Here is an 18,005-nt window from a genome sequence, read left to right on the forward strand (position 1 = left end):
TTAGTTAAAGTGTAAGTACTTTAGTTAAAGTGCAAGTACTTTAGTTAAAGTGTAAGTACTTTAGTTAAAGTGCAAGTACTTTAGTTAAAGTGTAAGTACTTTAGTTAAAGTGCAAGTACTTTAGTTAAAGTGTAAGTACTTTAGTTAAAGTGTAAGTACTTTAGTTAAAGTGTAAGTACTTTAGTCAAAGTACGTCAACAAGCGTCAGCTGCACACATACACAAATAACACACCGCTGAATTCAACGATTGACCAATCAGAATAAAGCATTCAACCAAGCCTCGTAATAAATACACATTATTACATGTCATCAACACATATACACAGCTATATATACAGAGGAGAAAAAGGGTGGTAGTGTTAGGACACCTCCTTTCCAAGGGAAATAAAACTAGCTCCCCTTAATTGTGACCTTCTGGTAGATACATTTGTTTTTGTGACGATCAGATGACAAGCCTACATAATGAGCATTCCAACACAAGTTTTGTTACTAGGGTGTGTGTGCGTGTGTGTGTGTGTGTGTGTGTGTGTGTGTGTGTGCACGCGTGCGTGTGCGTGCCCGTGCGTGCGTGCGTGTGTGCGCGCGCGCGTGTGTATGTGCTGTAGAGCAGTGGTTCTCAAACTTTTTCATGTCAAGGACCCCCAAATGGACACTTATTAGCCCGCGGACCCCCATTTGAAAAGATACATTTTAAGGACCCCCAGTTTGACATGCATTAGGGCTACGGACCCCCATTTAATGGCATTTCTATCTCTGGGACCCCAATTCATGTTGTAAAATCTATGTTAACTTAACTCTGAGAGTGTACAAATGGAACCAAATGGACCCGTTAGGGTCCATTTGGTTCCATTTGTACACTCTCAGAGTTACAGACCCATAAGGGTCCATTTGGTTCCTATCCATCATTTAGCTGGGGACCCCCTGGAACCCCCTCAAGTACCCCTGGGGGTCCCCGGACCCCACTTTGAGAACCAATGCTGTAGAGTGTTCCCTTACAGCATATACTCTACAACGTAAACAAATAAAAATCCTCCTGATGTGGTATAACTCACAAATAGTGTGAAGTACACAGACTGCACACACTATGTTGTGCAGCGGTATGTTTCTCATGGGCTGTAACGTTGTCATAGCATTGAAACTCTGAGCACACGTTCCATCACAGGGCTGTACACGCTGCAGCTCTTAGACACACTCCAAAAGCCATTAAAGTTTGGCAGAGACCGTTTCAGTCCATGTGTGACATTGCTCACAATGAGCGTTCATCCACCGTGGTGAGAAGTAAACACATTTACCACGTAGTAAAGCACTGTACTTGATACGTGTTGCTGTACCATGTTGTGGTACGTTTACTTTACTTGAGTACTTTATACTTTTACTACAGCAGATACAAGCTCAGTGAGCTTGTAGATCTGCTATTTTTTTGTTTTTTATGTACAAATGTGTGCAAATCTTTAATATATATATATATATATATATATATATATATATATATATATATATATATATATATATATATATATATATATATATGTATATATATATATATATATATATATATGTATATATATATATATATATATATATATATATATATATATTTTTTTTTTAAAGATTTGCACTCATTTTCACGATTTTTAAAAAAAATAGCAGATCTACACGCTCATAGCGCGGCACTCGGTGTGAATAGCCAAAGAAATCTAAAATGACAGAGATGCGTCCCCGGATTGAATGTGTTTAAGCTATAACTAGGCTAAGTTTGAACTTAGTGTGAGTTGGTGCAACTAGTGGCCCCTGGTGTATAGGGAAAAAAGAGCGGACCCGGTACAGTCAAAAGTCAAGTGTTGAGGGGTTAAGTGGTTAAATGTGTGACGTTACACGTGAACGTGAATCCAACAATAGAACAGATAATGTGTAAACAAATAAACAAAACAAAAAGACAGCTTTTGTACACACCACTGATTATGTCAGTCTATGAATCTATGAAAACGTTTAATCTGCAACACAATTGTATACACTATGTAGTGGGGGGGGGGGGGGGGGGGGGGGGTCCCTGCTCTGCACTCGGTTGAAGACCAAGACCCTCTAAGGAGGAGCATTAATTTACGGGAAAAACATGTTAGAATGTGGAGATAAGAGGATTCTGCCTCACAGCAACGATATCCATCTGAGTGACATGAATTCACACAAACATACAGTATATTGTTTCCTGAACATGAGGAGAGAACGAAAGGAAAGAACACGCCTTCTGTGTTCTCTCTCTCTCTCTCTCACACGCACACACGCACACGCACGCGTGCGCACACGCACACGCACACACAGAGAGAACTCTCTCTCGTTCTCCCTTGTGTTCCCCTGCTCGCTCAATCATCTTTGTTCCTTTTAATGGGAAGCATCTATCACAATGTCTATACCTCTTACTCACATGTACACATATACAGTATACACACACACACATGTACACACATGAACAAAATGACCATCAGGTGCATACGTGTGTGTGTGTGTGTGTGTGTGGAATGCAGTGAATAGCTGTTGTTTCCCGTGTGTGTATTGTGTGAAGAGTGTGTGTTGGGCCATCTATCAATGACACACACACACACACACACACACACACACACACACACACACACACACACACACACACACACACACACACACACACACACACACACACACACTAGAGGCTTCCTTTGCACTAGGGCAGGGGGTCCCCATCCAAATTATTGGCTTAAGGGAATGCGCCAAAAACAAAAATTGATACAGTAGGTGTGTAAATGATAGAAAATCAGATTTTTTTGGGGGGGTGAACTACTCCTTTAAGGCGAAATATGTCTATGTGACGCACGCACGCACGCACGCACGCACGCACGCACGCACGCACGCACGCACGCACGCACGCACGCACGCACGCACGCACGCACGCACGCACGCACACACACACACACACACACACACACACACACACACACACACACACACACAGAGCAGAGCCCATTAATAACACTATAGTGCGTGTTAGGTGGGCTGGTATATTGTGATGCATTAGATTAATTGGGCCACTATTTGCCCTGTAGCCAACAATTACTTTGAACATGACTCACAGTGAGGCAAGCAATGATTATTTATATACATGCGGGTCCATTCGGTTCCATTTGTACGCTTTCAGAGTTAAATTAGCACCTGAGGAGTTTTTACAGTGTAGATGAGGGGTCCTCAACAGAGGGGGTCAGCGTTACTACAGGGGGGGAGCCCAAACCTTTGGGTGATAGGATTTTTATTGTTTTACATTAACCACTTCAACCCGAACATCGTCCACGCAACCTGCCTCGCTGAACCCGTGGCAGTTTGCATAATGTCAAAGCAGATCCACCGATGACGCGATTGCCATGGCTCTCCAACACAAGCTACTCTGAAAGTCATATAATGACTTCTGAGCCCCGAAAGTCATATCATGACTTTTGAGGCCGGTTTGCGCAGAATACCTTCCAGTCACATTGTACTGCTGGGCAGTCACAATGTGACTGGAAGGTGTTCTGCACAGAAGTCAACCTGTGACTTCTTGGGAGTGAGACTGTTTTGTCCTCTCGCACATGGATAACAAGCTGCTGAAGGACAAATATGAACGTATGCTGTTTGTGGGCTTACAGCTCAGCATTAAACACCATTGTCCCAGCAAAGCTTAACACAAAGCCCAGAGACCTACAGGGCTACACCCAAGCATGTGCGACTGGATACAAGAATTCCTGTCCAACCTACATGAAGTGGTGAGAATGGGCAGCGTCACATCTGACCCCCTGACCCTCTACTCCCTGTATACGCATGACTGCACAGCCACACATGACTCCAACACCATCATAAAGTGTGCGGACGACACGACAGTGATAACTTGGATTGTCAACAATGACGAGTCTGACTATAGCAGGGGTCTTCAACAGGGGGTCCGGGACCCCTAGGGGGTCCTCAGAGTTACTACAGGGGGTCCGCCAAATTTGTGTGTGATATGATTTTCTTTTTTACCTTAAGCACTTGAACCCTAGCATCCATTTTCTAAGGAGAACTTTACCAAAACATAGCAGATCTACAAGCTCACAACGCCTCGCGCTGCGAGGCGTTGTGAGCTTGTAGATCTGCAATTTTTTGGCAAAGAGGTGTTTGGTGTAGAGGGAAAAAAGAGCAGACCAAGTAAACATTTTATTTTATACAATATAGAGGGGGTCCCTGCTTCATCTCTCTCTCAGCTAGGGGGTCTCAGCCTTGGCCAGAAAACGTTGAAGACCCCTGGACTATAGAGATGAGATCAACTCTCTGGTGCTGCGGGAGAACAACCTCGCCCTTAACGTTAAAGACCAAGGAGCTGATGGTGGACTTCAGGAGGCCGCAGAGAGATCATGAGCCCGTCCTCATCGATGGCACTGCAGTGGAAAGGGTCAGCGAGATCAAGTTCCTCGGAGTACACTTTGAGTAGGACACCTCAGTAGACCACCCCTACCTGTACAAGGTCTTTTAAAAGCCTCGGGGGTGATGGTTCCCGCCATCGTTCCTCCCTGGAGGGTATAACAGCTGATCCATGTCCACTTTAATTGGCCCATCAAGCTAATGCTGTAGGACTTAATTATACCTGACACTGAGAGAGAGAGAGAGAGAGAGAGAGAGCGCTAGCTTAGTGTCAAGGAAAAAAACTTGTATCTCCATATTTCAACTTTTTCAACTTTTTGTTATGTTTATATTATTATTACGAAACCACTGACTTCAGCCCGACATACATTTCGGCCATTTGAATATAGCCGCTCACAATGCATCACATCGCGACGCATTGTGACCTTGTAGATCTGCTATTTTCAGAAGATTTGTATACATTTGAAAACTTGTGAAATGGGACATTCTGCATAATGAGTACTTTCCACTTTTGGTACTTTAAGTGCATATTGATACCAACACTTTTGTACTTTTACTCAAGTACATTTTTAATTCAGGACTTTTACTTGTTACAGAGCACTTCTACATTGCGGCATTGGCACTTTTACTTAAGTAAAAAAATGTAGTAATTTTTCAGAGAGAGAGAGAGAGGGAGAGGGAGAGGGAAGGGTCGGCCAGCTGTCTCATCAAACTGATTGTGAAGCATCCTGGGGCAGTTTGCTGGATGATGGATGATGGACAGACAGCCATGTTCTCATTAGTTGAGCATCCTCTCCCTGCAAACTGTAGCACGAGTTACAGATGGTTCGGTCAAATTGGTTGAATGTTTGCAGACATGTCTGTGTAGGCCTGTACTGTACATGCAGAATGTGAACACTTCTGACCACGGTGAATGTGGTTGGAGTCATTGGTTCATTTGTTTTTAATTAATTCATGTGTATTTATTATACATTTAGTGTAACAATTGTCCATAAAGTCAACCAAAGAAGACATTTTCTATTCAGGATCTCCTCTGTGGTCAGTATAGGAAGACACTGAGGACACTAGCAGGAGCACTCATCCAATTTCATTTCGACTATGCGTGCACCTCGTGGTATGTTAGCGCCTCAAAGGCATTAAAAACACAACTACAGACCTCACAAAACAAACTGGCCTCTGAGACACTTTGAATGGAAATGAAAAGTGCTTTTTTTCAAACGCTGTTTTAACTTTACAAAATGAATGAAAACATACAGTGGCAGATTACAAAAAAGAAAAAAGAAAGAGAAAAATCGTGCTAAATTGATGTTTTGTTTAAAGATTTGTCTATAAAGCCCACTCGCTCTATCAAGGCCTTTCAAGAGTCTCTTGGCAGAAAAGGCCAGCTCACTTTATATGTTGTCGGTGCAAAGCATCCCAAAGTGCTCTACAGTGTATATATACCAACTGGTTGCTTAACAACTCACAATGAGCACTGAAAGGTAGAAAGGCTGCACGTTAGATGTCAAGGTTATCTACAAATTCCACAAATGTCTGTCTGTCTGTCCTTCGCTTTCATCCAATCGACTTCACACATGGCGGGTGTATTTGCTGAGGATGTTTGTGTGTGTGTGTGTGTGTGTGTGTGTGTGTGTGTGTGTGTGTGTGTGTGTGTGTGTGTGTGTGTGTGTGTGTGTGTGTGTGTGTGTGTGTGTGTGTGTGTGTGTGTGTGTGTGTGTGTGTGTGTGTGTGTGTGTGTGTGTGTGTGTCAGGGCCAGGACTCCGTCCAGTGGTACTATTGTTTCATGTGTGTCCTTGTCCTAGTTTGGAGGAGAGAGGCTGAAGGTATCATGATGACCTGCCACTGTAGTCTGGGACAAGATGTCTGGAGAGAAACAATACAACACACACACAGTTATCCACTCTGCTCACATGCTCTGGTGTGAGCTCTGCTCTTTTTTATAGTTATAGTGTTCGGTATGAATAGCCCTAAAGACAAGACCCTATACCCTATAACTATTATTTCCATTAGGCTACATCCAATATTTAATCTGTGTTGTATTGTTGTATTGTATTATTATCCTGGCACAATTCTGCGGAACAGGTCCAACCAACATCCTGTTGCCTGAACTCGTATAAGTAGGTGACATATAAAGCCTTTCTTGATTCTTATTTCAACTGTGGAAATTCAGCCATTTTTACGTTTAGCGCTCAGAAAATCATACTGTACTCACCAGACTATGTTGTTAAGTCTTCAGTGTTAAAGATCAACTCCTGTTGATGTGAGGTTTCTGTACAGAACGATGATCTGAGCTGTCAGACTGTGTGGTACGGTTTTACCTTTGGGTTCTGACACATCATTTACCCATCACACCCTGTCAACAGTTAACCCTTCACTGCACTGCTTTCGTGCTGTGTTGCACAGGTTGACAAGAGCAGGAGGAAAAAATTTAAATTCATATTTACATTCATATTCACATTTTATTACAATCATTCCTATGAGATGGACAGAGTCATTGTCAGAGAAGAGGTAAAGAAGTGTTATTTTCCTCTGTGATCATATACGTGCGTACAACTTTAAACATGGATCGTTCATTTTTCAGTGTGTTATCATCAACCATATGCTGGATCAAAGTCCTTATGATATTATTGCTTTATGACACTTGTTGTTTGCACTGGAGGCAACTTCCTCTGCACCCCCCCTCCCCCCTGTCCTCACTACAGCGCTCTGCGCTAACATGCTGCATACAAGCTTGTAGATTGTCTATTTTTGAGTATCTAAAGTATACAATAGCGTAATGTTATATGAACTCATTTTGCTGGAGACCTCCAAGGAGCACTGGGGGTCCCCGGACCCCCCTTTGAGGACCACTGTCTTAACACAATGCCAAAACCGTATATGTACGGTTTTGCAAAGGGTGCAAAAAGTGACGCGGAGTGCCAAAACCGTAATGGTATGGTTTTTGTGTCTTTTTGTTGTTTTCGTTTTTTTCCACACGGGAGGGGCTAGAGCAGTTCTGGGAGTACCCATTGTGATCCTGAGAAGGAAGGGCCAGATGGATCACTGAAAAAAAAAAAAACATGGCTCCCCATCTGCTTCCTGTCTATATCCTTCTTTAAAACGTCTGTATCTCCGAATCTGTTTCCGGTGGGGAAAACCGGTCATGCGCGATGCGCGATTTCTCCCCGTTGTAACTCGCGAGTGAAATCGTTCGAGGATGTAGCCAGGGTCATCACTGCAAAGCGCAGTCAATGGTGAGATTGCTGGCACCCACGGTATGTAGTTATTAAAAAATTCAGGCACCCAATGTGTTAAGTGGTTAATTATAGCATCAACACCCGTGGAACTCAGATCAAACACTACAGTGGGGTATACATAAAGTACAGCATATCAGCCCGTGCACCAATGTACTGACATTGGTGTCATGTATTTCCCAGTGATGCAATTTAGCCCAAATGTAACAAAAGGTGTGTATGAATAAGATATACACATACATTGACATACTACATTCTAAGAAAACACCCCCAATGAGTGTAATCCTTAAAGTCTATTTATTATTATTTTTACAATACAAAGAGTGAAATTCACGGCATGTACGTGCTTTTTCCCATTAATTACAATTGCTGATTCATTTAGAAGAATCCCATTGTATATATTCTATAATTGATAACATGCAGGTAGGTAGGTGGGTAGGTTGGTCGGTCGGTCTGAACTTTATCCATCCCAGAGGGGAAATAGAAGTGTTACAGCCGCTCTCATAGAGACATTAATAAAACACATTATAATATAACACATCTAAAACATCTAAGCATAGTAAACCTACAAGCTGTGGTGCTGCGGTGCTACAACATAGCACCGCATACAGCTCTGCGCTGGCCACCATTGATTGGTAGAACATGTTCAGCAGAGTCCTACACACACCAAAGGAGCTGAGCCTCCTCAGGAAGTAAAGCCGGCCCTTCTTGTATAAGACATCTGTGTTCCCAGTCCAGTCCAGTTTATTGTCCGATTGCACCCCCAGATACTTATAGCTCTGGACCACCTCCACATCCTAATTACTATTACATGTAATTCTTGATTCAGTTGATAACTACTTTTACCATAATATTTGGCTGTACATTTAAGTTTTTGTGTTTCATTATAATATACATGTTAGGGACAACAGTTAAAGACTTGATTTGAAGTCACAGCTGACTGAAATCCTCAATATACACATTTTTTGTCTTAAAACTAACCGTTCATGTCAAGCTGAGGATTAGTCAAATCTGTGTGATTGACAGGAGAGATGATCAGAGGAGTAGAATTAGCACCACCATAATTAGGATGAGGGCTGAAGTATGGATAGAGTTTCTCTGTGAAGGTGCAGCCAGTGAAAGAGTAAAGAAGAACTCTGGTCTTCACATCATAAAAGGAGACCAGACCCCCCTCATAATCCACAAACACTCCCACTTTCTGAGGGCTCTCTTTTACAGGGAGGAGAACATCGGGGCCAGCAGCCGCCCAGTACTCATTTCCATTCTTTAACCATATTGACCAGTAACCATTGTTAGGGCTCAGTGTGATGAATATCTTCCTGTTGATGGACTCTCTGGCCACTCCTAAACTCCAGTCAGTCTTCCCTGTAACCTGAACCTCATAGTAGAACCTTCCTGAGGAGAAGCTTTCTTTTCCTAAGACACAGACACATGAAGAGAATCTCTCTTTGTTTAATGGGAGAATCTTCTTTCTGCCTCCATCATACACTTGTTTTCCATCCTCAGATAGGATGAGTTTATGTTGTGCTGTATCAGGGTCCAGAGTTACATCCACTGCATATTGCTGGCTCCTTCTCAGAGCAACATCACGCAGCTCTCTCGCCATCTCTTGACTGAGTGTCTTCTTCAGCGGAACTACAGCTGTCCGCACAGTCCCTGCATATGAGGACGGATGGACTTTGACATGTGTCCAGTCCTTGATGGGTGGAGGGGTGTTGATGAATTTGTTGATGAATGTGAAGTTCTGGAGGAGGTGGAGGTGGTCTTCAGTGTGTTGGAGCTGCTTCAGCTCAGAGCTTCTCTTCTCTAACTCGGTGATTTCCTGTTGCAACTCCTTGATGAAGCCTTCAGCCTGTTTCTCTGTTGTTTTTTGCTTCTCTTCAATCACATGAATGACCTCAGCCTGACTTCTCTCAATACAGCTGATCAGAGCAGAGAAGACCTGCACACCGTCTGCTATCTCTCCGTCTGCATCTTTCCTGCTGATCTCTACTGAGTGTTTGACCTCCTGAATCTTCTGTTTTCTCTCCCGGATTATCTTCTGAACTTCAGCCTCTGTCTTTCCCAGCTCAGCCTTCTTTCCTTCACATTCCTCTTTCAGAGATACAATTTGATGTAACCTGTGGTCTGACTCGGTGCAGAACTGACAAACACACATGTGGTCAGTCTTACAGAACAGCTCCAGAGGTCTGTTGTGTTTCTGACACATAACGTCTTCCAGATTCTTCACGGGGTCGATTAGTTTGTGTCGTTTTAATGCCGCGATTCTCTGATGAGGCTCCAGGTGAGTCTCACAGTAGGAGATCAGACATACCAGGCAGGACTTCAGGGCTTTGAGTTTGGTCTCCGTGCAGACATCACAGGACACTTCATCTGGTTTAGCAGGCTCTTGGCTTGTGTTGGAAGATTGTTTCAGCTGCTTCAACTTCCTGAACTGATCAGCCATCTCTGAGAGAACTTTATTAACAGAGAACTGTGGCCTCTTATGGAAGGTTTCTTGACACAGTGGACACTGATACACGTCAACGCTGTCCCAGTGCTGTGTGATGCAGGTGTTGCAGTAGTTGTGTCCACATGGAGTGGTGATGGGATCAGTGAACACATCCAGACAGATGGAACACAGGAACTGCTCTTCAGACAGCAAACTGCTGGCAGACGCCATCTCTACACACTGAGAATACAAATATTTGTTCAGATTTATACAATTGCTAGAAACTATCACAACATGCCAGGGTTAAGACAATTGAGGATTAAAAATAAAAATAAAAACATAATAAAGTAATTCACATTAATCATGGCATGTTTTTTTTTTTTGCATGGCTCCTGGTGTATTAAGGACATTTAGACTGTATACATCCCTGAAATACTGCTGCTAAAAGATATTGTACCTGTCTAAAGGGACGTTCAAAAACATATAGTATGGGTATACAGGGTATATCTGCACATTTCTAAAGTTACCATTTAATGACTTTTAAGACCTTTTTAATACCAATTGGCAGAATTGTAAAATATTAAGTAAGAAATAACTCCACTCTGCTCACATGCTCTGGTGTGAGCTCTGCCATCCTCTTGACTTACAGCTATTTTTAAAACTATTATTTGTATTGTTAGTCACTCGGAGTGAACGTCCCTTAAGACAAGACCCTAACACTAAACTATTATTTACACTAGGCTACATCCAATATTTAATCCTTATTGTATTTTTGTATTGTATTATTATGCTAGCACAATTCTGTGGAACAGGTCCAACCGACACTGTGTTGCGTACAAATGAAGCCCTTCTTGATTCTTAATTCAGACAAATGGAACAACTGTGGAAATTCAGGCATTTTTGTTACGCGTTGCGTACTGATATCTACATATCTATCAGTACATATCTATACTGTACTCACCAGGCTACGTCGTTGAAATCTTCTGTGTTAATGGATAATTCCTGTTTCTGTACAGAACGATGATCTGAGCTGTCAGACCGTGTGGAACGGTTTTACCATTGGGTTATGACACATCATTTATCTCCTTGTCAACATTCGCACCCTGTCAACGTTAACCCTTCACTGGACTGCTTTAGTGCTGTGTTGACAGGTTGACAAGAGTAGAAGAACAATGTGAATACAATATTTACATTTAAATTCACATTTTCTTACAGTCATTCCTATGAGATGGACAGAGTGATTGTTTGAGTAGAGCTGAAGAGTTTTTTTTTCTCCTCTGTGACGTGCGTACCACTTTAAACATGAATTGTTCATTTTCCAGTGTGTTATCATCGACTATATTCTGGATCAAAGTCCTTAGGATATTATTACTTTATGACACACTTGTTGTTTGCACTTGAGACTGCTTCCTCTACCACACACAGACACACACACACACACACACACACACACACACACACACACACACACACACACACACACACACACACACACACACACACACACACACACACACACACACACACACACACACGGACACAGACACCCCCCCACACACACACACACACACACACACACACACACACACACACACACACACACACACACACACACACACACACACACACACACACACACACGGACACACGTAGTAATTTGGTAATGTCTAAGCCTGAGACATGTAGTCGATGTGTATAGACTGAATCATCATGACATCATCATGACATCACCACAACCAAAGGTGTATTTCCGGGTAGATAACGGCGGTAGTGTGGCACTGGAGTAGTGTTATTCATTAACCTTATTGTATTTCTGGAAGAACAGGACACTTATGATATACACACACACACACACACACACACACACACACACACACACACACACACACACACACACACACACACACACACACACACACACACACACACACACGGTACAGTACAGTGGCACTTCTGAATAATTGGGGATTAATTACATACATTAATTATGATGCCCAGGGCGAGCGAGCTGTAACAGAGACATCAGAGAGAGAGAGAGAGAGAGAGAGAGAGAGAGAGAGAGAGAGAGAGAGAGAGAGAGAGAGAGAGAGAGAGAGAGAGAGAGAGAGAGAGAGAGAGAGAGAGAGAGAGAGAGAGAGAGAGAGAGAGAGAGAGAGAGAGAGAGAGAGAGAGAGGTGAATGGAAATAAACAATAGTGATTAACATAATGAGATAATAATGATATTAAAAGTTAATGGTGTTATTTACAATTTGTTAATGCGTGGCCTCCTCTCCTCGCAGATTATGTAACGTTCTCAGAACCCCCCATGGAGGGGGGGCGGGGGGGGTAGTCAAGACAGGGAATGGTACAGGGGTGTGTACAATACGTATAATCTCTGTATCGTACCGCATGTCATTAATTCCATTGCCTCAGCAATATGAGAATGATTGTGTTCCTAAAAAGCATATCGTTGCTGTCGAGCAGAAACATCATATATCCATATTTTAACTTTTTGTGCTTATTTTTTTTTTCATAAAATAACGGCCATACTTGATCACACTACAGCAGTGGTTAGCAACAAAATAGCAGATCTACAAGCTCATAGCGCGGCACTCGGTGTAGATCTGATATTTTTGAATTACCAAAGCTAAGTGGTTAAAATGATTGTGACGCTACAGTATGTCAGTGCCAATGAAATAAAAAATAATATTGCGAACTGTGCCAGCAATTTTTTTATTTTCTTATACTTTTTTCAAATAGTCACAGAATATTTATCTCCAGTATAATCAATCCCCGGATGGGTGCTAATCACTGAGGGTTGCACTGTGTGGTTTCACAAATGTCAACGAGGTCATTGGACCTTGTTGACATTAATTGTCTGCCTTTTGAAAATAACATTGAAAAATACATAGTAAAAAAAAAGTGCTCAGGAGCCGAGATACAACCTTTTTCAGTAATAAGTTAAACAAGAAGTGAATGGAGCAGCAAATCTTCAAATGATGATAAAAATGGAATGGGAAACATGGCCACAGGCTGACTAAATAAGAGATTTAAAGGGTTATTTCATGCCCCAACCTAAAATATTTTCCACCCAACCAAACCTTAAACATCTGTATGCTACCATTATTTTTTGGACACGATGTATACAAAAGGGTAAACAGCGGAGCCTTAGCGGACGTTCTACCGATTCTGGGTGACATCCACATAGGACCTCATCTCGGAGCTGTATGGTGGAGTGAATGAGAGGTTCTTAATGGAGCTAGGAACATATACAGTATGAGGTTTCCTGCCGACAGAGACGTTATGTGAGTTGAAGTGAGTGTAAAGGACAGAGTACAGTGAGATGGCGTGCTTCTTCCTACAGCACACTACAGGCTTTAACACACACATCCTGAGGAGGAGCCCAGGCACATGATGAGAGCAGACAGACACACTGTCTGTGTGTGTGTGTGTGTGTGTGTGTGTGTGTGTGTGTGTGTGTGTGTGTGTGTGTGTGTGTGTGTGTGTGTGTGTGTGTGTGTGTGTACGTCAGAGAGTTAAAAAATAACATAGAGGGCACCGGAAATCCCCACCCATTCACCTGTATGGAGTTGCTCGCCCAGCGCATATATTCCCTTTTCACCAGTGGTGGAAAAAGTACTCAAATGTTTTACTTATGTAAACGTATGAATGCAGACATACTCTGTTATACAAGTAAAAGTCTGGTAATTTTCGAAAATTACTTGAGTAAAAGTACCAAAGTATTGGCAAAAAGTACTTGTACTCGTTATGCAGAATGTTTCAGAAGTTATAATTATGTCTAAAATGTATTTAAAAAAAAGAAAATAGCAGATCTACAACAACGTATTTTGAGATATGGGGGAGGGGTGTCCACGGTCAAATACATATCATTTTGGGGGTCCCAAACTGATATGTTTTTGTCCGCTGACCCCCATCAAAACATTTTGTTCCAGGGAACCCCCAAGAAGCAAAGATTTGACTTAATTATAATTGTTTAAAAAAATATCAGACACGGCATAATTATGTTCAGATGTGGGTCCAAACACATCCAGTAGGTGGCCAGTGACTTTGGCCAGGTTCACTTTAAATACCTTTGCATCATGCATGTCACACAAACAGAATGCCATGCGTTTTGTTGATACAATAAGTTTGTTCATATAGAGTCCATATCCACAAAAACACCATTTAACTTCCACAATCCACATGATCAAAACCATTGGTGTTTGTGTGCTGGATTCAAACCAGCATCATCTCGGATCACACGCTCCATGCAGGAGGTGGAAAATGTCCAAAGTCACTGGCCACCTACTGTATCAATTTGGGGGTCCTTGACATGAAGAAGGTTTTGAGAACCTCACTGCTTTAATTAGATCTTTGCATAACGACTTTGATGGAATGCATTCACACAGGAGACGCTCGACACGCTACGACCGACGCACACACCACGGTACAAACACCATCTGGTGCCTCATCCATACATAAACACATACACACATACATACACACACACACACATACACACATACATACACACACACACACATACACATACACACACACACACATACACATACACACACACACATACATAAACACATAAACACATACACACACACATACACATACACACATACACACATACATACACACACACACACACACACACACACACACACACACACACACACACACACACACACACACATACATAAACACACTCTGACTTTTAACCCATTAAGACCGGGAACGCATCTGTGTAACCACTTTAACCATTATTTGGTACTTTGGGCTTTTCAAAAACAGCAGATCTACAAGCTCATAGCGCGGAACAGAGTGCTTGTAGATCTGCTGCTTTTTTGAAAAATCGTAAAAATGTGTGTAAATCTTTGAATGTATATACTTTTTTTTAAAGCGAACATTTGTAACTCAAATCTTTGCTTCTGGGGGGTCCCTGGAACAGCATGTTTTGAGATGGGGGTCTGCGGCAAAATACATATCATTTTGGGTGGTCCTTGACATGAGACAACCTTGACACGGTTGAGAACCACTGATATTATAGCAACGTGTGTTTTCTCAAAAAACTGTTAGGATTTAGAATACATTTGTAGAATCCCCCAGAAGCAAAGATTTGAGTTACAAATGTTTGCTTTTTATAATATATATATATATATATATATATATATATATATATATATATGTATGTGTATGTGTATGTGTATATATATATATATATATATATATATATATATATATATATATATATATATATATATATATATATATATTCAAAGATTTGTACAAATCTTCATGATTTAAAAAGAAAATAGCAGATCTACAAGCTCATAGCGAGGCGTCATCCTTTCCCACAAAAAAATTCAATACACTTATCACCGAAGCGAATCAAGGTCTGCAAATACTCTCCATATGGTTCCAACTTAATAAACTGTCATTAAACATAAAAAAAACTAAATTTATAATATTTCCTGGTAGGAAGAAATTCAACCCGGAGGAAGCGAAGCTGAGTATTGACGGTATCGAAATAAGCAGCGTACCCTCCACCCCGTTTTTGGGAATAATGATAGACGAAAAATACTGTTGGAAAGAACACATCGACCAGGTAACAAAAAAGGTCTCAAAATCAGTGGGGATTATTAGAAAAATCAGCCCATTCATAAACAGAGCCAGTCTAAAAAACCCTTTACTACAGCCTAGTATATCCTTACTTAACCTACTGTAATATTGTATGGGCTAGTACCTATCCTTCTTGTCTCCATAAATTATTTATACTACAAAAAAGGTTTGTCAGATTAGCCACAAATTCTAGTCCACGGGAGCCTTCCTCACCCCTTTTTTCAACACTCAGTATACTAACAATCTTTAATATAAATGTACTCCAAACATGTCTATTTGTATATAAAACTAAATACCAATACACCCACCTCCCAAATCATTTTAAATTGTATTTCCAGCCAAATTCCAGCTTTCACCCATATCCCACTAGGCAAGCAAACCAACTGCATGTCCCACTATGTACCACCAATAGGGGGCAGTTCGCCATTAAGTACAAAGGAGTTTCATTATGGAACGCCCATTTCAGTTTGGTGGCTACCACATCCTCCCTACCTACCTATAAAAGAAGCCTAATAAGTAAGTTAAATACCCAAATGGAAAACTAGACCAGCTTCCAAATAATTTAATCCTTATTCACATGAATATGTAACAGCATAATTGTTTTGCTTTGTTCAATACTTTTTGTTGTTTTGTTTTGTTTTTGTTCTGTCTCTTCTGCTCAGTCTTGTACTTTTATTTTTATCAATGTCCTATACCCTTTATCATAGGTATATACTTTTATATTTTCTTTTTGTTTTTTGTTTTTTTCTGTCTTTGTTTTTAATATTAAATAACTCTCATTATATGTAATGTAAACGGTGAGGTTCTTACATAAGCCCCCCAGGGTTTCTTACCTCACCGGCACAACAACTATCACGTAATGTTTCCCTCGGAAATAACTAACATGTCCTGTAAATGTATACAAAAAATGTTGTGCAAATAAATCAAATCAAATCAAATCAAATCACTCTGTGCAGTATTGATACCTTTACTTAAGTAAAACATTTTAGTACTTTTTCCACCACTGTAATTTACGAAAAAAACTAAAAATATAAGAATATGTAGATAAGAGGTTTCTGCCCGACAGAGAGCTCTATACTGTATGCAAACAGCGGCACAGCAGAGCTTTATTGGCTGTGACATGATGAATACATCACTGGTCCATTTCTATGCAGGGAACATGGAGGTTTCCCCACACGCCATTCGCCTCCGCACTATCACCTCCACTTAGACTTATACCGGGGGGACGGGGGGGGACGGGGGTACGGATGGGGGGATTAGCATGAGAGGGAGAGAGGTGTTGCCATGTCTGTTATATAAGCGACTTTAACTTTGGGGTTGTTTTTGTGTGAAGTTGCTTGTATATATTGGTAGTTACAGCAGGTTGCGTTTCTTTGGAGGGAGCTTGTTTCTAAAGTGTAGATGCTTTTTTGGGCTTGTTTCATATAGCCTAATGTTGTTTGAACCAGTGGTTCTCAAACATCTTCATGTCAAAGAACCTCCCACATTATTTATCAGAAGATAATCTGTGTACATTTTCTTAAAGATATTCCACATTTGGAACTTTTTTCCAAGATTTCTTTTGGAAATAGGCTGTGTGTGTGTGGTTATATATATATATATATATATATATGAGGCCGCGGTGAGGCCTTTAGGAGGGCCATTCCATTCCAGCGTACCGCAAGCGGAGCTAATACCATTAGACGGCCCAATCTAGTGGTATCGGCCCAAGGAACCATCACGCCAGAAGGAAATGTTTGGATCGGGGCGGTGCATCTGATCTGGCGCAGCGCTCAGGTCCTGGACCTGGTGAGACGAAGGAGGAGCCCGGCCAGGAGACAACCCACAGTGCCTAGTCCCTCCACGTGCCAGAGCCTCCCCGAGTCCCGGCAGAGTACTTCCGGAGAAGCGGACTGAGTGGCCCTGTCTTTCCCTATAGGACTGACCGTGGGTGCTACTGGGACGTAATTCGGGGCTTGATCAACCCTGGCTGGGTCACCTGGGCGAGGGTGTATGTTGTATGTTGCGAGACCCGAAACACCCTATGACCCCAGGCTACAACACTGATGATGCGTCCCAGTTGCATCCATGTGATGTATTTCTTTATTATTATTATTATTATATATATATATATATATATATATATATATATATATATATATATATATATATATATATATATATATATTAAAGGTGCTTAAAGTTTAAAGTGGCCTATTATTCGGCCTCTACCAAATGTCATGTCCTAGTATGAGCGAATAGGAGAAGGGGATCAACATCACATGATGCCTTTGTTTGACCCGGCAAAAACTCTGATGTGTCTCAAAGAATATGATTGTTGTAACATTTAGAAT

General features: G+C 41.5%; 2 protein-coding genes across 2 annotated transcripts in view; one reads left to right on the forward strand and one right to left on the reverse strand.

The window, feature by feature from the left end:
• Positions 1-18,005, forward strand: part of LOC311036847 (CD209 antigen-like protein D) — a 580,951-nt gene that overhangs the window by 325,696 nt on the left and 237,250 nt on the right. The window lies entirely within an intron of this gene.
• LOC311036907 (E3 ubiquitin-protein ligase TRIM21-like) lies at positions 8,607-10,292 on the reverse strand (the record flags this gene model as incomplete). The annotated part of the gene is made up of 1 exon (XM_084045917.1): positions 8,607-10,292. The coding sequence occupies one exon, from the start codon at positions 10,290-10,292 to the stop codon at positions 8,607-8,609; it is 1,686 nt and encodes a 561-aa protein (XP_083902043.1).

This window comes from Gymnoscopelus microlampas (genome assembly GCF_963454915.1).
Source record: "Gymnoscopelus microlampas genome assembly, chromosome: 20".
In the NCBI taxonomy this organism is placed as follows: Eukaryota; Metazoa; Chordata; class Actinopteri; order Myctophiformes; family Myctophidae; genus Gymnoscopelus; species Gymnoscopelus microlampas.